The sequence below is a fragment of the Artibeus jamaicensis genome, unplaced genomic scaffold (genome assembly GCF_021234435.1).
Source record: "Artibeus jamaicensis isolate MK-2021 breed Jamaican fruit bat unplaced genomic scaffold, CSHL_Jam_final contig_793, whole genome shotgun sequence".
Classification (NCBI taxonomy): Eukaryota; Metazoa; Chordata; class Mammalia; order Chiroptera; family Phyllostomidae; genus Artibeus; species Artibeus jamaicensis.
In genome coordinates, this window is record NW_026521975.1 from 10,657,906 (window position 1) to 10,671,037 (window position 13,132).

A 13,132-nucleotide genomic window follows, 5' to 3' on the forward strand; every position below is an offset into this window, starting at 1 on the left:
ACGTTTAGAGACATTGTTTTCTAACTGAGATGTGAGTAACAGGGTGTTTTTATAAAAATATTACACTTTTTAAAAAAATATATATTTTATTGATTATGCTATTACAGCTGTCCCATTTTTTCTCTCCCCTTTATTCCCCTCTGTCTTGCACCTGCCCCCCCACCGGCATTCTCCCATCTTAGTTCATGTCCATGGGTCATACATATAAGTTCTTTGGCTTCTCCATTTCCCATACTATTCTTAACCTCACCCTGTACCTACCATTTATGCTTCTTATTTCCCTGTACCTTCTCCCCCATTCTCCCCCCTCCCCATCCCCACTGATAACCCTCCATGTGATCTCCATTTCTGGGATTCTATTCCTGTTCTAGTTGTTTGCTTAGTTTGTTTTTGTTTTTTGTTTAGGTTCAGTTGTTGATAGTTGTGCATTTGTTGTCATTTTACTGTTCATATTTTTGGTTGCCTTCTTTTTCTTAGATATGTCCCTTTAACATTTAATATAATAAGGGCTTGGGGATGATGAACCCCCTGAGCTTGACCTTACCTGGGAAGCACTTTTTCTGCCCCTCCATTATAAATGAGAGCTTTGCTGGATACAGTAATCTTGGATAAAGGCCCTTGCCTTTCATGACTTTGAATACTTCTTTCCAGCCCCTTCTTATCTGTAAGGTTTCTTTTGAGAAATCAGCTGATAGTCGTATGGGAACTCTTTGTGGGTAACTGTCCCCTTTTCTCTTGCTGCTTTTAAGATTCTCTCCTTGTCTTTAATCTTGGGTAATATAATTATGATGTGCCTTGGTGTGTGCTTCCTTGGGTTCAATTTCTTTGGGATTCTCTGAGATTCCTGGATTTCCTGGAAACCTATTTCCTTTGCCAGATTGGGGAAGTTCTCCTTCATTATGTTTTCAAAGAAGTCTCCCATGTCTTGCTCTTCCTCTTCTCCTTCTGGCATCCCTATGATTTTGAATGTTGGAATATTTAAAGTTGTCCTGGAGGTTCCTAAGCCTCTCCTCATTTTTTTGAATTGTTGTTTCCTCATTCTGTTCTGGTTGAATGTTATTTCTTCCTTCTGGTCCAAACCATTGTTCTGAGTCCCAGTTTCCTTCCCTTCACTGTTGGTTCCCTGTACATTTTCCTTTATTTCACTTTGCATAGCCTTCACTTCTTCCTCCATTTTTCATGTGTACTCAACCATTTCTGTGAGCATCCTGATTACCAGCATTTTGAACTCTGCATCTGATAGGTTCACTCTCTCTTCATCAATTAGTTTTATTTTCGGAACTTTGTTCTTTCATATGAGCCATATATATATATATATATATATATATATATATATATATATATATATATATATATATTCACCATTCCTGTTATGGTGTAAGGGGCTGAGCCTTAGGTATTCACCAGGGTGGGGCAACTCATGTTGTTCTGTTGTGGTTCTGTGTGTGGGGTAGGGGTCAGGGAGGGAATAATGCAACAAGTTCCTTGGCTATCAGCTGGTTTTCAGTCACTTACCCAACTTTCCACAAGCAAATTGGGCCCTTCTGGTGCTGATTCCTGGGTGGGTGGGTTTGTGTACATTCTAGGACCCTGTGGGTCTCTCCAATGAACTCTCCTGTGAGTCTGGGAGTTTCTTACAGTCAGAGGTTTTGAGGCTTTATTTCCGTGCGCTGGAACCCTGGGTTGTGTGGTCTGTTTCACTCTACAGTTGTTCCTCCTAGTTTATCCCGACATGAGTCTGGGACAGCCCAGTATCCCAGCTGCCACCCTGCCACGAGTCTTCTTCACCCCAGCTGCCCGTCTCTGCCCCTCCTACCAGTCTGGATGAATGTTTCTTCTTTAACTCCTTGGTTGGACTTACATACATTCGATTTTCTGGCAGTTCTGGTTATTTTTATTTTTGAATTTGTTGTTGTCTTTTTTTTGGTTCTGCGAGGAAGCAAAGTATATCTATGCCTCCATCTTGGCTGGCAGTCCAAAAATACTGCACTTTCTAACTGGAGGCAACGGTGAAGAGATAAAGATTTTGCTGATCTGCTATAGCTGAAGAACCCTATTTTTCATTCTCTCTACTTAGAAGGAATTGATTCAGCAAAAACGCTAGCCAGGAGAGACAGCTGCATTTGCCTTCTGTCTTGAACATACACGGTATACTACAAGGGAGGCTAAAGAAATAGAGTTGTGAAAGATAGGATGCTTAATATATCTTTTTAAATTGAGACAAAATTTACCATTTTAACTATTTTAAAGTGTACAGTACAATTGTTTTTAGTATATTCACAATGTTGTGCAACTTTCACCACTAATTCCAGGACATTTTCATCCCCACAAAAATAACCCCCCACCTATTAGTAGTCACTCCCCATTCCCCTTGCCTTCTACCTCCTGGTAATCATTAATCTGCCTTCTGCCCCTAATTCTGGACATTTCATAAAACTGGAATCATATAATATGTGGCCTTTTTAGTCTGGCTTCTTTTATTTTATCTAGGTGGTAGCATATATCAGTGCTTCATTCCTTTTTATAGGTGAGTAATATTCTATATTGATATATCATTTTGTTTATCCATTCAACAGTTGATGGATATTTGGATTGTTTTCATTCTTGGCAATTATGAATAATGCTGTTATGAACATTATTTATGTACAAGTTCCTTTTAAAACATATATTTTTATTTTCTTGGTTATATACCTAAGAGTGTAATTTCTAGGTCATATGGCATTCTCTGTTCAACATTTTGAAAAGTGTTTTCCAAAGCTGTGCACCAGTTTACATCACAGCAGCAGTGTAGGAAGGTTCCAACTTCTTCTGGCCATTATTGACATTGCCCATCTTTTTTGCTTATAAACATCCTAAAGGGTAAGAAGTGGTAGCTCTTTGTGGTTCTGATTTGCATTTCCATAATGACTAATATTGTTGAGCATTTTTTCATGTGCTTTTTGGCCATTAGCACATCTCTTTGGAAAAATGTCCAGATCTCTTTGTCTCTGTAAGTTTTCATTCCCTCTTTTCTCCCTTCCATTCACCAGGGCCTACTTTTCTTCCTGAACCACTAACTTGGCTACTATAGTTTCTAGCTTGATCTGAATTTGAATATAGTACCTGATAGTCTCATTAATTATTTACTAATGCTCTAATACATTTCCCACAACTTTCCAAATATTTTCTTCTTTGTTCAAGCTTTCATTCTTATTCCAACCTACCTGTTCTTCATAGGTAACTTCACTTTTCCACTATACTGGGAAAATTGAGGGCATCAGGTACACGTTTGTACATCTCTCTTCTTTTACATTGAACATTGTTCTTTTATCACCTTTCCTTTCTTCTGCTTTTAGCAAAATGTGATCCTGCTTATTTCTAAAGCTAACACCTTTCCCCTGCTCTCCTGTGAGGCTGTTCCCTGCCATTCTTCTAGCCTCTTTCTCCCCGAATTCTCTGTTTTTTCCTTCTCCAGTATTTTCAATCTCATTGGCTTCTTTTCTTCTGTCTTAGATATGTACATATCTCCTTAATTAAAAATCCTTCTGTCCCCTCTAGATACCTTTATGTTTTCTCATTTTTATGGTCACACATCTCTATTGAATGATTATTACTAATTTATTTCACCGTCTTCCAATTTTCCTAAAGGCATTGGTGTTCTAACTTTCAGTAATATATTCTAAAGGTCTCTAGTGGTCATATGAATCTCCAAATTCAAAGACTTTTCTCAGTTCTCACTTTCTTTGATCTCAACTCCTTTTAAAATTTCTCTATTCCTGGTAATGGTACCACAAGCTTATTTTCTACAGATCAAAATCTCAATTATTATAAATTATTTCTCAGGTGACAATATGTTTTCTTTTTACCACATCCCACCTATTCTTTCTTCACAAATTCTTTTAAATATCACCCTTTCTACTCCTACTGCAACATTAATGAAAAAATCCCTAAATCCATGTCCTTCCCCTATAATAACCTCTGAACTGATCTATTTCTAAGTATGCAGACTACCCAGTGGTGTTCTGGTAAACTGGCTTACTGAGGAGGGGAAAATCTTCTGATATGTAGCATTTGCTGATTTCTGTGATTGATTTTTGACTAGCAATGATTTAATAACTGGCCTACAAAATTCCTCAGCACTTAACAACCAAATCTCAGCATACTGTTGGTAATAACTTTCAGAAACACAGTAAGGCTGGTCTTTTATTTACATGTGTAGGCAGCTAGACAAGCATGAGCAGAGCAAGGATGATGGGCCACGTACAGAAGGTCGCCAAAGTATTAAGCCCCAGGTGCCTAACAACAGGCAAAACTGAAAAAACAAGGACCTCGCCCCACCCAGGGTAACCTTTCCTCCCCCAGCATATGCAGTTCAGACGTCCTGATCTCTTCTATCTCTAGTCATATGGTTCATACCCTCCCTGATCTTTCCTCCTCCAGTATGTCGCTACTCCTGTGGGTTAGACCCCCCCTTAGAGGGGAAATGAACAGAGGAGCCAGGAAATAGCCCTAAACCATTAAGCCCCCAAGACAGTGAAGTTCTGATCTCCATCAAATACATCTAGGCTTCAGGTGTATTTCAGTTCTAGGTACAGAAAAACAGCAAAATCAGACAAGCAACACAATGGCTGACATTAGGACCAGCTACATTGACTGATGACCCCCTGCCCCTGTGCTGACCAGTCAGTAGAGACCATGACCTAAAAGGACACAGTGGAAAGCCGATGAACATTCTATTGAGATCCTCTTCTGGGACCTCTCCTAAAAGCCCTTAAGATAGGGGTCCCAGCTGCTGTATAGAGCTTGCCCACTCCTTTCCCCACCCACTTCCCCCACCCACTTCCCCCATTTTCCTTGCCTCCTTCTCTTTCTCCTAAGCACCAAGGGCCCTTCTTTTGCCTCTGTAACTTGTTTCCTGAGCCCATTTCTTCTATAGCTCATTTCTTCTACCTCTGTGACTTGCTAAATAAGCTTTTTCTTATAGTTGGAGTCTTGGCTCTGAATTCTTTCTTCGCAAGAACTCAAGTACCAAGGTTGCTGAACTGAGGTCTAATTTCTGATGCCATTTCTGCTACCAATATGTTATTGTTAATAATCATATATTTTCCTATTTGTTTCATAAATGAGGGGGGACCCCCCAAAACCCAGAATTATCTTCTGGAGGGAGGGCCCATTGTAAGACAGGCTTCCACCACTAGATGTGTGTTCTGGGAACCCCTCTGTATCAGTGTAGCAGCTGTCATTGCTGTGAGAGGCTGTGTTCAGCTTCAGTGAATTTTTTTGAAGACTCTTTCAATGCCTTTGCCCTTTTCACGATGGGTGATTTAGGAGCACATCTGCCCACATCGTGCTGAGTGTTTAGCAGTTTTGGACCACAAATGGCATGACCCCCATGTTCCACCCTCCCTATTCACTTGATCTTACTCTGAGAGACTTTTTGGTTGTTTCCCCGGGTGAAAAGAGTTCTCGAAGGGAAATATTTTGCTGATGTGGAAGAGGTGAAACAAAAAATGGCAGAAGCACTAAAAGACATCAGAATCAACAGTTCAAAAACTTCTGAGCAGTGGAAAAGACACCTTGATAGGTGCATTGCACCAAATAGAGAGCACTTTGAAGGTGACTGAAGTGTAAACATGTAGGAATAAATACACAATTTTAATAAGTAAATTCTGGTTTTGGGGGGTCCCCCTCATATATTTTTATATTTTACATGTATGAAAATGTATTTTACATATGTAAAAAACTTTATTGAGATATAATTCATATACTGTTATAATACAATACCCATTTAAAGTATACAATCAAGTGGTTTTTAGAATAGTCACAGAGTTATGCAACCATCATATCACCCATTTGAAAACATTTTCATCACCCCAGAGAGAAACCCTGTACCCGTTAGTGGTCACTCCTCACTTCTCCCCAACCCTCCCTGCCCAGTGTAAATACTAATCTATTTTCTGTCTGAAAATTTACCTATTCTGGACAGTAGATATGAAGGGAATCATATAAGTGGTCTTTTGTGGCTGGCTTCTTTCAGTTAGCATACTGTGTTCCGTGTTGCAGCATGCATCAGTACCACCTTCCTTTTTGTGGCTGAATGTCATCTGTTTTCTTGAGGTGTAACTTACAGATGGAACCTTAATAGTATAGCTCAGTAAATGTTTACCTATGTGATCACCACTATTCCTGGAAGACTTTCTCAAGCCCTCTGCTAGTTAATATCTTTTCCCGAATATTCTCTTTGTCCTCTGGCTTCCAGTTTTTATTAGCTTTGTCTGTTTTTTGACCACCATATAGATGAAATCATAGAATATGTGTTATTTTGTGAGTAGTGTATACTTTTAGTGACTCCTTGCATGCTAACTTCTAGAGGATAAATTCCTCTGCTCTGTAGGAAAATCACTAATAAATTCAGAAAATTGTACATTTGGGTCCTTGATCTGTTCTTACCTCTTTTTAAAAATGTTTTTTAAAGGATAACACACATCTAAAAATGAGTGTTTTTGCTTATTTTATAGTTTTGGAATGTTTTAAACTAAGCTTACATAAGTGATTTTTTAAAAAATATATACTTTAACTTTATTTATTTATTTTTTTTCTGTGTCCTTATATTTATTTTTTTAAATTTTATTGATTATGCCATTACATTTGTTCTATTCCCCCCTCCACCCTGCATGCCCCTCCCCCACCATTCCCCCCTTTGTTCATGAACACGTGTCTCAAGTTCTTTAGATTCTGTATTTCCCCTACTATTCTTACCCTCCCCCTATCTATTTTCTATCTACTGTCTATGCTACTTATTTTCTGTACCTTCTCCCCCCTTCTCCTTCTCCCACTCCCCTGTTGCTAATCCTCCACATGATCTTCATTTCTATGATTCACTCCTGATCCAGTTGTCCTCTGAATTTGCTTTTGTTTTAGGTGTGGTTGTTAATAACTGTGAGTTTGCTCACAGTGAGTTCAACTTTTTTATCTTCTTTTTCTTAGGTAAATCCCTTTAACATTTCATATAATAAGGGCTTGGTGATGATGAACTCCTTGAATTTGGTCTTATCTGAGAAGCACTTTATCTGTCCTTCCATTCTAAATGAAAATTTTGCTTGATAGAGCAATCTTGGTTGTAGGTCTTTGGTGTTCATGACTTGAATACCTCTTTCCAGCCCCTTCTTGCCTGTAAGGTCTCTTTTGAGAAATCAGCTGACAGCCTGATGGGAACTCCTTTGTAGGTGACTGTCCCCTTATCTCTTGCTGCTTCTAGGATTCTCTCCTTCATTTTAATCTTGGCTAATGTAATAATGATGTGCCTTGGTGTGTTTCTTCTTGGGTCCAACTTCTTTGGGACTCTCTGAGCTTCCTGGATTTCCTGGAAGTCTATTTCCTTTGCCAGATTGGGGAAATTCTCCTTTATTATCTGTTCAAATACGTTTCCACTGGTGGCTGTTCCTTTCCCCCTTCTGGTACCCCTATAATTCGAATGTTGGAACGTTTAAAGATGTCCTGGAGGTTCCTAAGCCTCTCCTCATTCTTTTGAATTCTTGTTTCTTCATTCTTTTCTGTTTGGCCAATATTTGCTTTCTTCTGGTCCACTCCATTGATTTGAGTCCCAGACTCCTTTCCATTACTATTGGTATCCTTTGTATTACCATTCATTTCAATTAGTTTAGCTTTCATATGTTTCATAATTTGTGACTAAAATCAACCAGTTCTGTGAGCATCCTGATAACCAGTGTTTTGAACTGTGCATCTGAAAGTTTCGCTATTTCCTCATCACTTAGATTTATTGGCTCAGGGGCTCTGAGTTTTTCTTGAGCCATTTTTGGTCTATTTGCGCCGGTAAGTAAGGGGGGCAAAGCCTTAGTTGTTCACCTGGGCGGGGCCACCCAGGTCGCTGGTTTGTGACGCTGCGTGTGGGGGCGGGGTCAGAGAGGGAGCAATGGCGGTTAGCCCAGTCCGTCCCCTTTCACCACTGCCCCAGCCTGTTCATCCAAGCAGAATTGTGGGAGCCTGCTTCCCCGAGCCCTGCGGTCTCAATACTGGCCTCTTCACTGGTTTATCTGCACGCAAATGCGCGACCTACCGCAGACAGCCAGCCGCTCCTCTTCCCTGTGTGCGCCCGTCGTGAGCCTGCGATCCGATCCGCGCCTTCAGCTGCTTGTGCACCACCAGGTCAGGGATCTTTTCGGTCAACCGGCTTCGCTGCTGGTTTACCCGTTTAGCCGAGCATTTCGTCCTTTATTTATTTATTTTTTCGGACTCCGTATTGTCGATTTTCTGTGTGGTCTGGTTGTAATTATCGTTGTTAAAAATAGTTGTTCTTAGATTTGGTTGTGCACGGAAGTGAGGTGGGTCCACCTACACCTCCATCTTGGCGGAAGTCCTATACTTTAACTTTAAAACAACTAAAAAATCTGTCCTTATCTGAAAACAGGACAAAACAGTGTCTTCCCAGTTTCTGGATTTAGCCCCATTGGGAAGGCTGTGATCAGTTTAGAATTTAAAATTCGAAGGGAACATCACTACAGCCCAACAAAAATCAAAGGGATGGTAAGAGAATATTATGAACAACTTTGTGTCAAAAATTTTGACAATTTAGATGAAATAGATTCCTAGAAAGAGACAAATTATCAAAATTGATCCAAAGTGAAATAGAAAATGTGCCCTGGCTGGGTAGCTCAGCTCATTAGAGCATCGTCCCAATACACCCATGTTGTGGGTTTGGTCCCCAGTCAGGGCACGTGCAAGAAGAACCAATGACTGCATAAGTAATTGGAACAACAAAGTGATGTCTGTCTGTCTGTCTGTCTGTCCCTCTCTCCCCCCTAAAATCAATAAATTTAAAAAAAATAGAAAATGTGAATAGATCTATCCCAAATAAAAAAGCTTGAGTTAGTTTTTAAAAGTCTTCCTGCAAAGGCAAGTCTAGGTCCAAATGGCTTTATTGGTGAATGCTAGTCACATTTAAAGAAGGAAAAATGTCAGTCCTACACAAATACTTTCAGGAAATGGTGGAGAAGAGAACACTTACCTATTTTATGAGGCCAACTATCAAAGCCAGGAAAAACAGCACAAGAAAATTATAGTTCAAAATCCCTCACAAACTTAGACACAAAGTTCTTGTTATATTAACAAATTGAATTTAGGGACATATACAATGATTTATTATAATACGATCAAGAGGGTTTTCACTTAGGTATTCAAGATTGGTTTAAGATACTAAAATAATTAATTTAGTATATCATAATTAATAAAAGACAAACCCAAAATCCAACACCTGTTTATTATAAGGACTCTCAAACTGTAAAAAGAAGGGAGATTTTTCAGCCTGATAAAGGGCATCTACAAAAAACTTATAGTTCGCACTTAATGGTGAAGGATTGCCTCAGACTGGGAAGAAGGCAAGAATATTTGTCCTTCCCACTTCTGTTCAACACTGTGTTAGAAGTTTCAGCTAGAGCAAGGAGGGATAATGAAAGGAAAGTAAAGGCATCCAGATTGGAGAGGAATAAGTAAAGCTGTCTTTATTCACAGACAGCATCATCTCATATGTTGAAAATCCTAAGGAATCTATCGAACTGCTAGAATTAATCATTGAGTTTAGCAAAGTCATAGGATATAAGATCAATATACAAGAAGAACTGAAATTACAGACACTAGCAAGGAGCAATCTAAAAATAAAATTAAGAAAACAGTTGCAGTCCCAATAACATCAAATAAAATAAAATAGGAATAAAGTTAACAAAACCTCCTGAGGAAGGCTTTCCTTTATAAAGGAAAACCCACACCTGCCTTCTTATTTCAGCTTTGCCTCTAAGTAATCACATATAATTCATGCAACTTCTCTGAACCTTGTTTTCCTCATCTTTAAATCGAGCATACCAAAGTATTGTACTACTTGCTTCACAGGGCTATTTTGAGCATTAGATCGTGTTTACAGTGCAAAGATTTACAAGTGATAATTATCCTCAGTAAAGTATACAGGAGCTGTTTGCCTTCGCAGTCCCTTAGTTGAAGCCATTTGAAATGCACTTACAAACCTTGGCAATTTAGACACAGAACAGTGCTGGCTGGTTCTGCCACGCAGCAGAGGAGCCGTCATTCTGCACCCAGTCAGTTGGGACTGTTCCCAGACACCTTTCTCAATCTTTACCCTGAAATCACCAGTAAGACATTTATCTTTGAGACCATGATTTACCGATTTGGTAAAAGGTTGCCACTTTCACTTGTCATCTTTGGAATGCCCTTTTTTTTCTTTCTTCTTCATGTTATGAAGTTTGAGGAGGAATTTTAGTCACTGCATGTTGAACAACTGATTATTCTTCAAAGCTGTCATTTTTTTAGTATTTCAGTTTGTACCGTTGAATTTAACTTTTTTTCCCTTCACCTTCCTCTTTTAAGGGCTTACGGCAGCCAGCTCCTTTTTCTGATGAGATTGAAGTAGACTTCAGTAAGCCCTATGTCAGGGTAACTATGGAAGAAGCCAGCAGAGGAACTCCTTGTAAGTAAAGGCCCAGTTATTTTGTTGTTTTGCTATTGCTTTTATCATTTAATTGTATTTATCAAATATATACCTACTTCTTATATTCTTCCCTCAGTTTACCTATAAAGGCTAGTTGGGACAAGGGGGGTGAGTTTCTTTTATCTCCCTTGCTGTTCTTTTGGGAGGTTAACTACACCATAAAATTTCATTTTTTTCTTCTTATTATGCACTTGTTTCCCAGGATGTTGTCACAGCTTCGAGCGATAGCAGTGCACACTTGCGTCCTGGGCTGTAGTCACAGTTATGAGATATAGCAGAGCAGAGACAGTAAGACATTAGCCTGAGCTGGATTTCAAACTTGTCTATTTTTACAAAGGTCTGAGTAATATGTCAGGCTGTCTGTCACATTTTTAATAACCTTCAGAATTGTTGCCCACATCTTCCTTTCTGTCAGTGAGTACCCTGGCTATGATGCTGTTGATCACAGAGGACAGAAATATCCCAAGTTGAGATGCTCCTCACTTAATTTTATCTTTATTGATACAATTTTTCTAGTTTTTTAAGACTCACTTTATTATTATCAAAACTCATCCTACTTATTTGTGTGCTTGGTTTATATAATATATGTATTCTAGATAGTCTTGTTTTGTGCAGCTGGTTTTAGGGGTCATCATAAATAGAAACTTCCATGAGCATTTGTTGTGGATACAGAGTCTTAGAGACAGCTATCCTTACTTCCTAATAAATTCTTCAATTCTCTTTTTTGTTCAATCCTTTTTTATTTCTTCCAGTTACTATGGTAAGTATTCTGTCTACTGTGTAAACATAGGTCTGGATTCAAACTCAGTCAAGCACTAGGGAATAAGAAGCCGTTATAGCCACAGATCTTTGCAGACAATATCTGTGGTTGCTTCTGAATTGTGTTAGCATATTTGTTCCCTGTTGTAAAACTGAGGAAAAGTGAAATACAAACACGAAGGAATGCTGGGCAGTGTTAGGTCAGGGACCCCAGTACCCCCGGACTACTATGTCTTGGCTATATGGAGTATAGTGTTTTTGGTTCTCAAAATTCCAGAGAATGCTTTCCCTTTGAAAGAGTGTTAATATGTGTTGATCATAAGTCTTCTGATTCATGATGTCATGTTTGGGGTTTGGCTCCCCTTCCTTGAGTAATAGATAAGGCTAATGGGCAGGTTAAATGACAACATGGAAAAACAGACTATATGTAACAGGGTGTAATGGTGGGAGGTCACATTTCAAAATGCCACCAAACTGTTCAAGGGTCACATTCAGATGTGGTAGAAGAGCCTCTTGAAGGCAAGAACTGCTCGCGTGCTCTCTGACGACACTCGTTCAGAATGTAGCCCGCCCTCAGGTCTGATCATGTTAACTGTGTGAGCCAGCTTGTTGCTAATCTGTCCATATCACTTGTGATACATAAAATGTATGTGTGTGTAGATATACTTTTCACCAGTTTGGAAGCTTATAATTAACAAGCACTAACTAATCTAATTTTTAAAAACTTTAAAAAGTAATAGAATTTTACAAATCGTTTATTTTTGAGATAATATACTTTACACTCTCTTTATCATATACCTGAAGGAATTAAGGCCCATAGAAACTTAGAAACAAAAACTCCTCTACAGTAAAACAAATAATTAGTGGTGGAATTGAAGCTAAAACCTAGGTTTTTCTATCTTTGTGTTCCTTTCACCCTGGAGTGCTGCAACTCTTCATAGACATCGGTTGTTAACGGTAGAAGACCATCAGCCAACTGATTGTGTTTTAGACTGTACAGTCACAGATTAGCCTGTAAAGTTGGCCAGTCCAATTCTGTCTCCAGTGTTTCTCCTGTATCTCATTATGTCTGTTCAGTTTGACGTTAAATAGCCAATACTCTGGTTTCTCTTCAGGTAATACAAGTCTTTCGCCTTTTAAATAGCTAAATAACTGACCGAATTCATGCCAGTGCTGGACAAGGGATAAACCAGTAATGAATCTATATACATATACCATAGTGAGTTTTAAGCAAATAATTGGTACAAGGGAGCATTCCTCCCTCTACTTCCAGGCTTTTACTTGGGAGGTTAAGGGTATACAAAAGGGAAGTTCTGTAATCTAGGAGAAAACTCACTACCCAGAGGGGGGGGAAAAAACAAATATGGCTTGAGAGATGAGATTATCTCTTTTGAAAGATTTAAAAATTGAGTGATATGTTCTCTTAGAGAAAGGAAGAAAATGCAGAGTCTGAAGGGCACTGGAAATCTGTTAGGGACAAAATGTTTTGGTGATAGGTATTTGAGAGAATGTATCCAAAGAGCCAGGTCTGTTTGGCCTGAAGGAGAACATCTAGTGACTTGGCCAGCAGTAGTGTAAGGACTGTAATTTGTAATCCAGATCAGAACCATTTCGAGAGTGAATGGTTTGCTCCTGATAATACACTGAGACAACAGATGTAAATCAGAGGGAAGGTACGGTTATCCTGGCCAAGAGCCTCTTAGTGAAAGAATGGGTAACTTGTACTTTCTCCTCAGATTTTCTAGTTTAACAGTGCCCCCTTCTGGTCACTTGGTTAATATGCCAGCCTGGGTTCACCAAAGACTTGGGTTGAAGTCAGAGGGAGTTGAGAAGTTTGGGAGGCTGGGCAACACTGAAGAGAGCAAGAAGCACATCTGG

At 39.2% G+C, this 13,132-nt stretch overlaps 1 protein-coding gene across 6 annotated transcripts in view; it reads left to right on the plus strand.

Annotated features, from left to right (window-relative positions):
- PCYT1A (phosphate cytidylyltransferase 1A, choline) overlaps nt 1-13,132 on the plus strand; it is a 60,991-nt gene that overhangs the window by 26,526 nt on the left and 21,333 nt on the right. For all 6 annotated transcript variants that reach the window (XM_037147404.2, XM_037147405.2, XM_037147403.2 and 3 more), the window contains exon 3: nt 10,375-10,474. In XM_037147404.2, the coding sequence (XP_037003299.1) occupies nt 10,375-10,474 (100 nt within the window). The remainder of the gene's footprint in view (nt 1-10,374; nt 10,475-13,132) is intronic.